At 41.6% G+C, this 16,709-nt stretch overlaps 1 protein-coding gene across 1 annotated transcript in view; it reads left to right on the top strand.

Moving 5' to 3' along the window:
* Positions 1-14,577, top strand: part of LOC143813472 (catechol O-methyltransferase-like) — an 80,500-nt gene extending 65,923 nt beyond the window's left edge. Inside the window, exon 5 of the mRNA XM_077293387.1 lies at positions 14,221-14,577. Within this exon, the coding sequence (XP_077149502.1) occupies positions 14,221-14,400 (180 nt within the window). The 3' untranslated portion in view covers positions 14,401-14,577. The remainder of the gene's footprint in view (positions 1-14,220) is intronic.
* The last annotated feature ends 2,132 nt before the right edge of the window (positions 14,578-16,709 follow it).

Below are 16,709 nucleotides of genomic sequence, written 5' to 3'. Positions count from 1 at the left end.
AATGGTGAGGAATTGTTTTTAATGTGGACTTGTCCTCACAGGCCGCCGCTGCAGCAATGCCCAATACGTGCTCTCTTACCCGTGTTTTTAATTGCCTCGTAGAGAGACCCACGTATATTTTTGTACAGGGGCACGTGGCATAGTATATAAAATTTTTGCTCTCACATGTAATTCTCTTTTTAATGTTATATGCTCGGTTATTGTGAGCCCCAACAAAGGTGTTACAGTGATCTATATTAGGGCATGCCACGCAGCGACCACATGGGACACATCCACATCTCGCAGTCACCGTAACCAGAAATGTTTTCAGTGAATTATCAACATAGTGACTGCGGACTAACATATCACGGAGATTCCGTGAACGTCTGGCAGTGATGGCGGCCCTCTCAGGTAGGAATTTGGCAAGGACTGGATCAGCCCTCAAAATGTGCCATGATTTATCAAGCACCTTTCTAAGCATAGGAAACTGGGAGTGGTAATTTGTCACAAATCGTACAATATCATTATTTTCCTTATTCCGAGTCTTATATAGAAGGTCACCACTAGAGGAATGTCTCACTCTATTAAAAGCCTGTTTGATCATCCTCTTACTATACCCTCGATCAGTAAGTCTCGATCTTAAATCCTCCGCCTGTATGAGGAAGTCGTCATCAGTAGAGCATAATCTGCGTAATCGCAGGAATTGTCCGGTTGGTACAGATTGTATAATATGTCTGGGGTGTGAGGAGGAGGCGTGCAACAGCATATTCGTAGCTGTTTTTTTATGAAAAATGTTGGTTTGTATTTCGTCATTAGCATCCCTCCTCAACTGAACATCTAAAAACTCAATTTCCTCGTAACTCCCATAATATGTAAGGAATATGTCCAATGGAACCCTGCCAGATCAGCAGTATGTCGTCAATGTACCGCGTCCACGATAGAACGCTGCACATTGACGCCAACTGATCTGACAGGAAGAGGTCCCTCTCCCACAGCCACAGGAAAAGATTTGCGGGCGCAAAAGACGCCCCCCATAGCAGTCCCCTGGAGCTGCAGAAAGAAGGACCCCTTAAAAACAAAGAAATTATGCGTTAATGCAAATTCCAAAAGTTTTAAAATCAAATTTCTAATTCCCACAGGGAGTGTTGACATGCCTAGGAAAAATTCCACAGCCCTCAACCCATCTTTGTGATGGATGCTGGTGTACAGCGACTCAACGTCAGCTTTTTCTAGATGTAATCCGTCCACCCTGCGGAGGAGCTCTCCAGTATCCTTCAAAAAAGAAGGCAACTCCTCCACTAGGGGCTGTAGTTTAGAATCTATCCATTGATTCACCTTTTCCAAGTAATTTCCTGTCCCTGAAATAATTGGTCATCCCGGGGGAGACTGCACGTCCTTATGGATCTTAGGTAACGTGTAGAAGGTTGCAATCATAGGTTCGGTGACCACCAGAGCTATTGCTAATTCCTTAGTAATGGTCCCATCATTTTGTGCTCTCTTAATGATGGCCACCAACTGAGTTGTAAAGGCGGAAAAGGGGTTAAAAGTCAATTTTTTATAGCATACTTTATCACCTAATTGGCGATACGCTTCTTTTTCATAGTCACATCTGGATCAGATGACAGTATTACCCCCCTTGTCTGCCGGCTTGATTACAACCTCCTGTAGATTCTCAAGGATGCGCAGTCGCCCCCTTTCCTCCGTTGTCAAATTGTCATGATAGATAAACCGAGGAATGTGTTCCACTCTTGATTTGGGCTTTCAAATAATGTAAAATACTGACCGAATAAAGAATGTGTGAACGTTTTCAAAGGCTGATTACTGGTTTGCACCTTGTGGTGAACCCTCTGTATTTGCTTTCATAAAGGCTTCTCTTTATAGTAGACTTACAGTTGTGTGAAAAAGTGTTTGCTCCCCTCCCTGATTTCCTATTCGTTTGCATGTTTGTCCCACTTACTGTACATGTTTCAGATCACCAAACAAATTTCAATATTAGACAAAGATAACACAAGTAAACATAAAATGCGTTTTTTTAAATTAAAGCCTTTATTATTAAGGGAAAAAGAAATCCAAACTTACAGGGACCTGTGTGAAAAACTGATTCCCCCACCCCCATTAAAACACAAATTAACTGTGACAGAAAAATAAAATAGAAACCGCGCTTAAAGGAGAGAAACAGCAATGCCGGAACGGTCCACAAATAAAGTGCTCAAAGCGGAGCAACACCACTACTCTCCCTGAGGATATCAGCCGTAGTGGTATACCCCCCTGCTCATAACAAACCCTACAACAGTGCCACCTAAAGAGGACAACTGAGACTGATCTGCTTACCTATGTGAATACAGTGCTTGCGGCGTGCTGGTTATAAATCCTGGGGTTTCCGGTTGTATCCGCAGTGTACGGTGGAGCCCTATACCGTGCTCATCTGTGGATAAGGGGAGTTGTCCGTGGTTGTGGCACGAGCTGTGCCAGATGGAGGGGCACGCTGCGGGACCAGGAGCGCTCCGGCCGGTAGCGCTTCCTGGATACCACGAGGAATAGAGCAAAAGAGAAAGCAAGATGGCTGGTAGGCCCCGCCTACTAGTGACGTCACTAACAGTACGGATCGCCGTAGCGCTCCAGAAAAGGGGGAAAGGATGGTCTAACCAACGCGTTTCGAAGAGACTAAGCTCTTCTTCATCAGGGTTACCGAAATCCCTCACCCCACTGCATTATATACCGCCATCTCTGCGTCCCGCCCATCCTATTAACCCCGGACTTCCCAACCAGTATTTTGTATCACACACATACACTCGCCGGGAACGAGAGTCCTTAACCATTTATAGTTCCCGGCGAGTGTATGTGTATACCCGGCTGGAGCGCTCCTGGTCCCGCAGCGTGCCCCTCCATCTGGCACAGCTCGTGCCACAACCATGGACAACTCCCCTTATCCACAGATGAGCACGGTATAGGGCTCCACCGTACACTGCGGATACAACCGGAAACCCCGGGATTTATAACCAGCACGCCGCAACCCTGTATTCACATAGGTAAGCGGATCAGCCTCAGTTGTCCTCTTTAGGTGGCACTGTTGTAGGGTTTGTTATGAGCAGGGGGGTATACCACTACGGCTGATATCCTCAGGGAGAGTAGTGGTGTTGCTCCGCTTTGAGCACTTTATTTGTGGACCGTTCCGGCATTGCTGTTTCTCTCCTTTAAGCGCGGTTTCTATTTTATTTTTCTGTTTGAGTATACATGTGGGTGGGCACTACCCGGTTCTGATTCTCGCAGCTAAGGAGTTTTGTATCTGCTTGGGTGAGCGCCAGTGTTGACTTTGTTTTTTACAAATTAACTGTGGTTTATCACATCTTTAGGAAACTGAGTTCAAATTCCCTAGCAATATGCAGGCTTAATTACTGCCATACCTGTTCTCGATCAAGAAATCACTTAAATAGGACCTGCCTGACAAAGTGAATTAGACCAAAAGATCCACAAAAGTTAGGCACCATGCAGTCATCCAAAGAAATTCTGTAACAAGTGGAAAACAAAGAAATTGACATCTATCAGCCTGGAAAAGGTCATAAAGCCATTTCTCAAGCTTTGGGACCCCAGCAGACCACAGTGAGAGCCATTATACACAAATGTCGAAAACCAGTAACAGTGGTGGACCTTCCCAGTAGTGGCTGGCCGACCAAAATTACCCCAACAGCACTGCAATGACTTATCCAAGAGGTCACAAGACCCCACAACAACATCCAAAGAACTGCAGGCCTTATTTGCCTCAGTTAAGGTCAGTGTTCATGACTCCAAAGAGATTTGTCAAAAATGGCCTGCATGGCAGAGTTCCAAGACAAAAACCACTGCTGAGCAAAACGGAACATTAAAGGCTTGTCTCACTTTTGCCAGAAAACCTCTTGATGATCCCCAAGACTTTTGGGAGAATACTCTGTGGACTGACAAGACAAAAGTTGAAGTTTCTGAAAGGTGTATGTCAGATTACATCTAGCATAGAAGTAATACAGCATTTCAGAAAAGGAACATCATACCAACAGTAAAATGTAGTGGTGGAAGTGTGATGGTCTTGGGCTGTTTTGCTGCGTCAGGACCTGGAAAACTTTCTGTGGTAAATGGAACCCCTGATTTCTGCTGTCTCACAAAAAATCCTGAAGAAGAATGTCCGGCCATCTATTCGTGACCTGAAGCTGAAGCGCACTTGGGTTATACAGCAGGACAGTGATCCAAAATCCACTAGGAAGTCCACCTCTGAATAGCTTAATAAAAACAAAGTTAAGACTGTGGAGTGGCCTAGTTAAAGTCCTGAACTTAATCCGATTGAGATGCTGTGGCATGACCTTAAAAAGACGGTTCATGTTCTGTCACGACACTGTTGTCAGGTGTCCTGGGACCAGGGGCTCCTTCCCTGTCCCTAATGCTAGGGGGCGCTCTAGCTCGCCCTGTTCCCCGGATTACTTCTGATGGTGAAGATGCCAGGGCCACGTACCTTGCCTTAGCTCCTGAATCTGCTGTCCTCAGTCTGTACCCTTCCCCCCCCCCACCCAGAAAAGAGGGAAGTAGTAGTATACCACAGTACACCAACCAGACTAACAAGGTAGTACAAACAGGGGTAACGAAAAATACTAAACATACAAATATACTCACACATGTAACAGGAGAGGAATGCATCGGGGAGTGGAGGATGGGGTTACACCAAAGTAGGAGAAGTACGGAATTATCACATACTCAAAATCTAGCAACAGTCACAGATAAATCCACCATATGCCTTTCTCCAATAATAACCACTAACAACCTCCAGCCATGCAGCAAAAGGTACCACTGAAAATGAGTGCTAGCAAGGACCCAGATTATATAGGAGATGGAAGTGGCTAACAGTGCACAGATGAGAACTTAAATGCTCCAGGAACTCTCAACAGAGCAGATTAACCCCTGCACTGCCAAAATAAAATTACACCGTTTAATAAGAAGGTAAAGTGCTTCTAATCCGTGCAGGAATAGGAGAAATCAGACTCTGCTGCAGTCTTCTAGCTCCTGTCTGTCGCGGTAAATCCTGTTCACCCTCCAATGTGGCTGAATTACAACAATTCTGCAAGGATGAGTGGGCCAAAATTCCTCCAGAGCATTGAAAAAACTACTTGTTAGTTAGCGCAAATGCTTGATTGCATTTGTTGCTGCTAGGGGTGCCCCAACAAGTTATTTGGTTTAGGGGGCAATCACTTTTTCACATAGGGTTGTGTAGGTTTGAATTTCTTTTTCCCTTAATAATAAAGACCTAAATTTAAAAACTGCATTTTGTGTTTACTTGTATTATCTTCGTCAAATATTTAAATTTGTTTGGTGATCTGAAACATTTAAGTGTGGCAAACATGCAAAAAATAGGAAATCAGTAAGGGCACAAACACTTTTTCACACAACTGTAGATACTGAAACTCCTACTTCATAGAGAGTGGTGATGAGCGAACGTGCTCCGATAACGTGTTATCCAAGCATCTGGGCGTGCTCGTATATTGTGAACGAGGCCCTGCGGCTGCATGATTTGCGGCTGTTAGACAGCGTCAACACATGGATAACACCCAAGCATGCTCGGATAAGATGAATCGAGAGGGTTTGTCGCTTGGAAGCAGGGCCGGACTGGCAATTCTGGCAAATGCCAGAAGGGCCTGTCTGGTCATGGGCTGCTTTGTCTGCTAAGTTGTTAACAGAATAGGTGTTCTCAAGACGCCCATACTGTTAAGAGTTGTGACAGAGCACAAAGTTGCTGACTCCATCACTTATCCCAGCAGGCCAAGGGAATCATTAGAAATATTGGTCTTGTAGAAAATCTTAATTTCCTCCATCCAGGGTAATATTAGTAATATATCCCCATCTGGTTCATGGGGACGGGGACAACATGGGCCTGTGTGATTTCAAATGCCAAGGCTGAATTTCAGCCCCAGTCCGTACCTGCTTGGAAGGATGTTGTGAAGGGGATTTCTTCACATGGAAACAATTCTGTGATAATCTGTTACTGTTATCTTCAGTGGACGTCTTGGCCTTTTTGAGTCCCCAAGCTCAGAGTGCTCCTTTTTTTGCAGAATGTACCAAACCGTTCATTTGGCTATTCGTAACATTTCTGCTATCTGATTTCTTATTTCTTTCAGCCTAATGATGGTCTATTTCTCTTCCATTGAGATTTTCTTTGACCACATGTTGATAGTTTACAGCAACAGCTTCTAAATGCAAATGCCACACCTGGAATCAGCTCCAGACCTTTTACCTGCTTAATTGATGAGGGATTAATGCGTGGATAGCCCATGCAGCCCATTTAAGAGTTTTTTACATAATTGTCCAATTTCTTTTGGTCTCTTTAACAAGAGCCAGCTACATATTTAAGATATATAATTCCTTAACCCTTACCCTCAAATTAAAGCTCAGAGTCTGCACTTTAAGCTTATATTTATTATATAACTATCTTGAATATGTTTTGGTATACATCTAAAGTGCCAAAACTTGTCACTTTCCAAATATTTCTGGTCCTAACTGTATTTGTCATATTGTTTTATGAAATCAATACAGTGATGATAATTATACTATAATATTCTATTATTATTACTATATTCTATTTTATTTTCTGTAATAAATCATCATTACGCATTCTTAATTTACAGAAAATATACAGCCCAGTTTTATGTTCTTTACAAGAGTGATCAATAAGTATACAGTGGCATGTAAGAGTTTAGCCACCTCTGGTCAAAATTACTGTTATTGTGAACAGTTAAGCAAGTTTAGGATGAAATGATGTCTAAAAGTCCTAAAGTTAAAGATGACACATTCCCTTATTACTTCTGGCAAAAAAAATAAAAAAATAAAATTATATATACAAAGGTTTGTGCAGCCTGCATGGTTAGTACCTAGTAGCATCCTCTTTTGAAATTATCCCAGCTTGTAAACTCTTTTTGTAGCCAGCCGAGAATCTTTCAGCTCTTTTTTTTTTTTAGGTAATTTCATCTATTCCTCCTTGGAAAATTCTTCCAGTTCTGTGAGATTTCTGGATCTTTTTGCATGCACTGATATTTTGATGTCTAGCCACTGTAATGCAGTGGCTTTCACAAGAGTGTCGTAAAGTGGCAGTAACCCAGATTAGTCCAACTTAAACGTCTTTTATTTTGGCAATTTACAAAATAACTCAAACTTCATCCTCCGGTTTGCAGCTGGATCATTCATAAGTCTGCATCAAATCTTTTGCCGTGGGCAACTGCACTGCCGTATCACTCGTGGGTGTGTCAATGGCTTTACTCAGTCTCAAACAGACTCCTCCTGCTCTGATGCTTGCAAACCAAACACTGACAAGCGGTGGATGCCGCGTCAGAGAGCACTGCAGCTCCAGGAATCTTCCTATTTGTTCATAGCAGGTTTGCCTACAACAACCACGCTGAACTAATTTTGATATATGATCGTGCAGCGATTATAATTCCCGTTACCGGCTTTTATTTAATAACCTGCTGTAACTGATGAAGGTCACAATTGACCGAAACGTTTTCCTGTATTTACTACAGTAAATTTTTCTTGCTGCATCTTACCTAAAGTTGAGTGCTAGGTCTCTTACTGCAAACCAAACACTGACACCCCAAAACCTTAACTGAAAGTTTAAATGTGAGTCGTGGATGTGTGCCACTCTCAAGACCCGAAGTGGAGGGAGAGATCCGCCCCACTACCATCCTGCAGATCTCTCAAAAAAAAAAAAGCCTATGTCAGGTCTTCTAAAATCTGAGTTGGTCAAATAGTTTGACTAAATCCATGCTCTCTTACTTTGCATTGTAACCACAGCTGTGGCTGTAATTACAATGCTCTCCAGCGGGTTCAGTATGCTTCTATTTGAGCTATGCAGCGTTTGGGTTAATATATAACTTTCAATGATGATAAAATCGAAAATAAATCATCACATAAAACCAAAGTGCAAGGACAAGCAATACATTCATGTGGTATACAATTACACGGTAGATATATAGTAGTCTATGCAATGGTAAGACCTAAAGGGGACCATTGGTCTACCTAGTATATGCATAAATAAATGCTCCTTACAACTGGTATACTCCACATATGATACCTCTATTGCAGGTATATATAAGAATACTCACTACAGTATAGAAATCAGAAGCGAATCTGGGTGCTTCAAGAGCGTTATGTATATTACCACACCATGTGCAAGAGGACCTATGTTTCTAATGTAGCTTATGGTAAGTGGTGTGTCTGAAACCCTTTTACCACCATACATAGTTACCATATAGAAGCTACATTCATGATACGGCATAGAAGAATATGGAATGGTCTCGCCAAATACCGAAGGCGATATACATCACTCAAAAGATTTGTCTGGGGAGAGTGTCCACCATTCCATACTTCTAGGAAGGATGAATCTTTTGAGTGATGTATATCGCCTTCGGTATTTGGCGAGACCATTCCATATTCTTCTATGCCTTATCATGAATGTAGCTTCTATATGGTAACTATGTATGGTGGTAAAAGGGTTTCAGACACACCACTTACCATAAGCTAAATTAGCAATATGTATGTCTAACTACATTATAAAGTTGAATTTTGTTTAATAGACATACATTAATATGCACTTGCACACTAAGTAGTATCTGGCTTTGTATTAATTAGTCGGACAGAGATTCATGAATTCTGTACCTTTTTTTTTCACACATACCTTTGATCATTCTGACCCTAAAGAGTTCTACTTTAACCTCATCAGTCCACTGGACTTGTTTCCAAAATGCATCAGGCTTATTTAGGTGTTCTCTTGCATATTTCTGACCCTGAATTTTATGGTGAGAACGCAGGACAGGTTTTCTTCTGATGACTCTTCCATGAGGGCCATATTTGTGCAGGTGTCTCTGAACAGCAGAACAATGCACCACAACTCCAAAGTCTGTTAAATCTTTCTGAAGGTGTTTTGCAGTCAAGTGGGGGTTGTGATTTGTCGCTCTAGCAATCCTACAAGTTACTCTTGCTGAAATTTTGCTTGGCAATTTCTTAATTACATTTCAAACTGAAGAAAGAGAACCTTAAATGCTTTGCTTTCTGCTTATAGCCTTCTCATGCCTTTTGGGCCTCCACCATTTTTATTTTCTGAGTGGCTGCTGTTTTTTGGTACAAGGTTTGAGGAGGCTGGGTTTTTGTAAAGCTGGGAAATTTGCATCACCTAAGCTTTCTAAATGATGATGGTGAACAAGCTATAAACCGAACAGGTTAATTCAGGTCTGAAACCTTGGTCAAAGGTATCTGATCACACAAATCTTTGCATTAATCCATTTTCCTTTTTATAATTTTTAAAATGAACAGAAAAATGACGACAATATATTTATTTTTGCCTAAAATACAAAGGAAATGTCATCTTTAATTTTAGCCCTTTAAGAGATCATTTCATCTTCAACTTTGCCTAACTGTTCATAATAACAATAATTTTGACCAGGGGTACCCAAACTTTTACATGCCACTGTACATATACTGCCTGTTTTTAATTTGTGCCAAATTCTTAATTTCATTTGTGACTTTTTTTTAAGTCTGTTATTCTTATGCCTGTTTTTTTTTTTTTTCAAATGTTTGCCATTGTGGATGTGTTTTTTTGTTTGATTTTGCAGCTAATTTGTCAAGTTGTTTCCAAAATGCACTCCAGGGTCTCCTGGAGTGATTTTTTATTTTTATTATTTTCTTGCTTCATTTTAAAGCACTGTGTGACACTTTCTGCTCTACAAAGTCACAAAAAAAGTTAATGACAAAAAAAGCATGACCCTTGTGCGCCATATTGAAGAATTTGCCACCAAAACATGATTGAATACTACAAGACAAAAAAGAAAAGTAACTTAAAACCCCCCACAAATGATGAATTGGGCCCATAGTCTTGTCTCCGGTTTAATGGTAAGATGGCTAGTAAGGGACAATGATCATAATAGTGAGATCAACTAGCTGATCAGCTTCTTGTTGATCAATGAGATATCCAGACTTTATAAGATATCAAAAGATGTGTTAGCTGAATACACATAAAGTAAGGCGGTAGTTTTCTTAGAAGGCACACACTTTTTTATTTGCTGTTTTTTTTTTTATATAGCAATGTTGTCTGTGAAGTCCTCGTTAATTCCTGTGGGGTACAAACTGCTGAGACAACAAATTCATTTAGCGGCTTCTTGCAGAAATTTCTAAAAGACCACAAACTTTACTCATCTTTTCTGTTCCAGCGCCAAGCCACAATGCTAGCATTGTCTGCACTGGATCAGCAGCAGATAAAATGAGTATTGTTATAAATGTCATTGTTGTTTTTTTGTGTGAATTAAAGGGGTTGACTCACAAACAAAAGTAACTTTTAATTAATAGACCTTGAAATAATAGGTTACACAATTGGATGTGTTCAAATAAAATGTCCCTGTGCTGAGATAATCTTTTATGTAATGGCTGTGCCTGACCATACAGGGACATGGCCAGATCATACCACAACTCCTGGGCAGGGGAGAAAGGAAAAGAAAGTATACAGACACTACAGCACGGGATCACAGCTGGTTATTTCTTTGAAGTAAAACATTGTTTAATCCCTTACCGACCGCCGATACACCTTTTAACGGCGGTAATAAAGGGTACTTATTCCTCAGCTCTGCTTTTTAACGACTCTGAGAAATAAGTGTATAGCGCCCCCCCATCGTCGGAAACTCTCCAGGGACTCTGCTACCGGAGATAGCTGAGACCCTGGAGAACATGATTCGGGTTGGTTTTTACTGACCCCAGTGTTGCGATCACCGTTATTCATAGAATAACGGCGACCGCAAAAAAAAGGTCTGATTTCCCATTTAATTACTCTCCTGATATGTTCTAGCACATCAGAGGAGAGAAATGGGGTCCCCCGAGCCCCTCGGGTGACCCTGGACCCTCCTGCATCCCCCGGTCCTGTGTCCCGGCTGTCAGAGTCCTCTTCTGGCAAGAAAATGGCTGGCACATGTGCAGTGCACCCTCCAAGATCTGGAGGCCGGCAACAATAGGAAATTTTTCCTATTGATTCATTTTGATCACTGTGATAGACCCTATCACAGTGAGCAAAGTAAAAAGAAATAGTAAATCAAACCCCCTTTATCACCCCCTTAGTTAGGTAAAAATAATAAAATAAAAAAGGATTTATTTCCATTTTTTCGTTAGGGTTGGTGTTATAGCTAGGGTTGGGCTAGGGTTAAGGTTGGGGCTAGGGTTGTGGCGTTGGGGTTTGGGTTGTGGCATTGGGGTTTGGGTTGTGGCGTTGGGGTTTGGGTTGTGGCGATGGGGTTTTGGTTGTGGTGTTGGGGTTAGGGTTGTGGCGTTGGGGTTAGGGTTGTGGTTAAGATTGGAGTTAGGGTTGGGGGATTCCACTGTTTAGGTACAGTGGGTACGGAAAGTATTCAGACCCCTTTAAATTTTTCACTCTTTGATTCATTGCAGCCATTTGGTAAATTCAAAAAAGTTCATCTTTTTTCCCATTACACTCTGCACCCCATCTTGACTGGAAAAAAAACAGAAATGTAGTAATTTTTGTAAATTTATTAAAAAAGAAAAACTGAAATATCACATGGTCATAAGTATTCAGACCCTTTGTTTCGTATTGAGTAGAAGGAGCCTTTTGAGCTAGTACAGTCCTCTGCCATTCTTCCTTGCAGATCCTCTCCAGTTACGTCAGTTTGGATGGTGACCATTGGTGGACAGCCATTTTCAGGTCTCTCCAGAGATGCTCAATTGGGTTTAGGTCAGGGCTCTGGCTGGGCCAGTCAAGAATGGTCACTGAGTAGTTCTGAAGCCACTACTTTTGTTATTTTAGCTGTGTGCTTAGGGTCATTGTCTTGTTGGAAAGTTAACCTTCGGTCAACTTTGAGATCCAGAGCACTCTGGAAAAGGTTTTCTTCCAGGATATCTCTGTACTTGGCTGGATTCATGTTTCCGTCAATGACAACCAGTCGTCCTGTCCCTGCAGCTGAAAAACACCCCCATAGCATGATGCTGCCACCACCATGTTTCACTGTTGGGATTGTATTGGGCAGGTGATCAGCAGTGCCTGGTTTTCTCCACACATACCGCTTAGAATTATCACCAAAAAGGTCTATCTTCATCTCATCAGACCAGAGAATCGTATTTCTCATAGTCTGGGAGTCCTTAATGTGTTTTTTAGCAAACTCTATGCAGGCTTTCATATGTTTTGCACTGAGGAAAGGCTTCCGTTGGGCCACTCTGCCATAAAGGCCCGACTCGTGGAGGGCTGCAGTGATAGTTGACTTTGTCGAACTTTCTCCCATCTCCCTACTGCATCTCTGGAGCTCAGCCACAGTGATCTTGGGGTTCTTCTTTACCTCTCTCATCAAGGCTCTTCTCCCACGATTGCTCAGTTTGGCTGGACAGCCAGGTGTAGGAAGACTTCTGTTGGTCCCAAGCTTCTTCCATTTAAGGATCATGGAGGCCACTGTGCTCTTAGGAACCTTGAGTACTTCAGAAATTCTGTTGTAACCTTGGCCAGATCTGTGCCTTGCCACAATTCTATCTCTGAGCTCCTTGGCCAGTTCCTTTGACCTCATGATTCTCATTTGGTCTGACATGCACTGTTAGCTGTGAGGTCTTATATAGACAGGTGTGTGCCTTTCCAAATCAAGTCCTATCAGTTTAATTAAACACAGCTGGCCTCCAATGAAGGAGTAGAACCATCTAAAGGAGGATCACAAGGAAATGGACAGCATGTGACTTAAATATGAGTGTCTGAGCAAAGGGTCTGAATACTTAAAAATTTCTACATTTGTTTATTTTCAGTCAAGATGGGGTGCATTAATGAGAAAAAAATGAATTTTTTTGAATTTACCAAATGCATGCAATGAAACAAAGAGTGAAAAATTTAAAGGGGTCTGAATATTTTCTGTACCCACTGTACATCAGGAGGTCTCCTAATGCGACATGGCGCCCACCATTGATTCCAGCCAATTTTGCGTTCAAAAGTCAAACGGTGCTCCCTCCCTTCTGAGTCCTGCCATGCGCCCAAATAGGGGCTTTCCCCCACATACGGGGTATTGGCATACTCAGGAGAAATTGCACAACAAATGTTGTGGACCATTTTCTCCTTATCCTTGTGAAAATAAAAAAATTGGTTCCAAAGGAAGTTTTTTGTGAAAAAAGTAAAATGTTAATTTTTTCCTTCCACATTGCTTTAGTTCTCGTGAAGCACCTGAAGGAATAATATGCTTCTTGATTGTGGTTTTGCGCACCCTGAGGGGTGACGTTTTTTGAATGGTGTCACTTTTGGGTATTTTCTGTTATATTGACACTTCAAATGTGAGGTGGTCCCTAAAAAAATGGTTTTGTAAATTTTGTTGGAGAAATTAGAAATCGCTGGTCAACTTTTAACCCTTATAAGTTCCTAACAAAAAAAATTGTTTCCAAAATTGTGCTGATGTAAAGTTGACATGTGGGAAACGTTATTTATTAACTATTTTGTGTGACACCACTCTCTGATTTAAGAGTACAAAAGTAAAAAATTTTGAAAATTGTAAAATTTTCAAAATTTTTGCCAAATTTCCATTTTTTCAACGTTATATCGAATAAATTTTAACATGAACATGAGGTACAATATGTCACGAAAAAATAGTCTCAGAATCAGTGGGATATGTTGAAGCGTTCCAGAGCTATAACTTCATAAAGTAACAGCGGTCAGAATTGTAAAAATTGGCTTGGTCATTAAGTACCAAATTGGGTCTGTCACTAAGGGAAAATTTTACTTCACAAAAAGAATCAGCTGTGATCCCATGCTGTAATGTCTGTATACTTTCTTGCTTCCCCCACTGCCCAGTAGCTGTGGTATGATCAATGTCCTTGCCCAGTCTGACACAGCCATTACGCAGTACACAGCAGGAGCACATTTATAAGATTCGTGGGAAAACCCTTTTAAATCCACTGCAAAACTGAGTATGATTAATCATTTCATTCTAAATTAGGCCACATCTGTGAAAAATGGACCATCCTCACATCATGAGACCTGGGTTTAATGTCTTGGCTTCCCACCCTGAGCTAACTACTGTACATCATGGGCCTGTAGGAGGCAGTTAGCTCAGGTCTAGAGGCTGCGAAGTCAGGCCAGGTCTTTTGGTGCGAGGATGGTCCATGTTTCACGGCCTTACTTGACATAAAATGCAGTAAACATTTGCTCTAGTGCATTGTGTTGTATTCTTTTATGACTATTTGTACATGTAATTGTGTCTTCTTCTGCAACTTGAATAGGAATGTGGTGTGATCAAGACAGGATCTGTGATCCTAGCAGACAACGTTGTGTGTCCTGGGGCTCCAGACTTCCTTGAATATGTCAGAACATGTGGACGCTATGACTGCACTAACTACCCAGCTCACGTCGAATACAGCGATAAGGAGGATGCCTTGGAAAAGGCCGTTTTTAAAGGCTAATTAAACAGAACCACTGGGATGCAATTAACTGTGTTTAAAACAAAATTGAGGGATAAAAATGTCAAGACATGGTTGTATAAAAATTGTCTGTCATTTCTAATCAATTCTGTACCTTTTTACTGTAATTTTACTGACAGATTTGTGTAGTTAAATAAACAGTGAAGCGATAGTAAATCAGTGCACTCTGATTCCGTCTATTCTTATTCCTTTAGAAAGGGCTTGGGACATACATTTTCAGTAGATAACAATGTTCTACTGTCACAGATCTAGTTAAAAATAATGGGAGCATGTTGTTTTAGTTTTTACTTTAAGTGACAATGCAACATGAATCCTCCATTATAGTGAATAGGGTCAGTCTGGAATAGTTGGTGTACATCAGGAGAGTAAATCAGCCATGTCATACTTGCTATACTGCTCCTAAGGCTGGAGCAGGTACGGACTGGGACTGAAATTCAGCCCTGGCATTTGAAATCGCACAGGCCCATGCTGTCACTGTCCCCAAGCACCAGATGGGATATATTACTAATATTATCCTGGATGGAGGAAAGCAAGATTTACTACAAGACCAATATATCTAATAATACCCATGGCCTGCTGGGGTAAGTGACTGAGTCTGCAACTTTGTGCTCCATGACAACTCTTAACAGTATAGGTGTCTTGAGAACACTGATTCTGTTAACAACGTAGCAGACAAGGCAGCCCACAACCAGACAGGCCCTTCTGGCATTTGCCAGAATTGCCAAATGGCCAGTCCGGCCCTGGGCTGGAGTCACACTTAACATATAAAAACACGGTCCATTTAACACATACGAGAATCGCAGAAATGTTCCACGAACAGTGATCCGTATGTCATCCGTGTGCAATGCGAGGATGCGATTTTCTAAGCATCTGTGTGACATCCGTATGGCGAGAATTTCTTGCCGGCTTGTGCAAAGCAGTCATCAAAGCAAAAGGTGGCTACTTTGAAGAACCTAGAATATAATACATATTTTCAGTTGTTTCACACTTTTTTTGTTAAGTATATAATTCCACATGTGTTAATTCATAGTTTTGATGCCTTCAGTGTGAATTTACAATTTTCAGTCATGAAAATACAGAAAACTCTTTAAATGAGAAGGTGTGTCCAAACTTTCGGTCTTTAGTGTGTGTGTGTGTGTGTGTGTGTGTGTATGTGTATGTATGTATGTGTGTGTGTGTATATATATATATATATATATATATATATATATATATATATACACACACACAATCTATCTTTATATTTCATACAAAGCTAGATAGCAGCAGAATAGCTGATAATTCAATTGTCGGGTTCTGTAAAATCATTACAGAACCCGACAGGATATGAGACATGGTTTACATACAGTAAACCATTGCATATCTGTTAGACTTTTAGACGTCCCTCACTAATAATGTTAGTAGTGTGTGTGTGTAAAATTTTGGAGCTGTAGGTATTAATTTAAAGGATTAATATCACGGAAAAAACTGGCGTGGGCTCACGCGCCATTTTCTCCGCCAGAGAGGGAAAGCCAGTGACTGAGGGCAGATATTAATAGCCTAGAGAGGGACCATGGTTATTGCCCCCCCCCCGGCTAAATAAAATCTGCCCCCAGGCACCCAGAAAAGGCGCATCTGTAAAATGCACCTATTCCGGCACTTAGCCTCTCTCTTCCCATTGCCCTGTAGCGGTGGCATATGGGGTAATAAGGGGTTAATGTCACCTTGCTATTGTAAGGTGGCATTAAGCCATTAAGCCTGGTTAATAATGGAGAGGTGTCAATAAGACACCTATCCATTATTAATCCAATAGTATGAATGGGTTAAAATACGCACACATTAAAAATAGTCTTAATGAAATAATTAAATACACAGGTTTACCATCTTTATTACACTCTCAATCCAAGCGAAGCCCTCGTTCTTGTGTAAAAAAAATCCAAAATAAAAAAGCAACAATATCCAATACCTGTCTGCCGTACAGTCAAGTACCACGCTGTAATCCATCTCAAGGGGTTAAATAGTTTACAACCGGGAGTGGTGCTAATGCTACCGCCCCGATTGTAAACCACTGTGTAATGAATGGAAAGCTGCCTGCGCAGCTCCCTGCCTGACCAGACATGAACTCATTAGCGTGGGAAAGTTTCTGAACATTTTCCCACGCTGTCAAGTTCACCTCAGGTCAGGTGGGGCCGACTACCGCTGACGTCACTTGAGCATGCGCAGATTCACAGCCTGACCTGAGGTTAATGAGTGGCCTCAGAAGCAGATGCGGCCGGGAGACAGCGGGATTTGAGGACGCGTCGCTGGACAGG

The sequence above is a fragment of the Ranitomeya variabilis genome, chromosome 1, assembly GCF_051348905.1.
Source record: "Ranitomeya variabilis isolate aRanVar5 chromosome 1, aRanVar5.hap1, whole genome shotgun sequence".
NCBI classification, from domain to species: Eukaryota; Metazoa; Chordata; class Amphibia; order Anura; family Dendrobatidae; genus Ranitomeya; species Ranitomeya variabilis.
The sequence above is the reverse complement of the archived record's forward strand: the minus strand, read 5'-3'. Positions and strand labels throughout refer to the sequence as shown.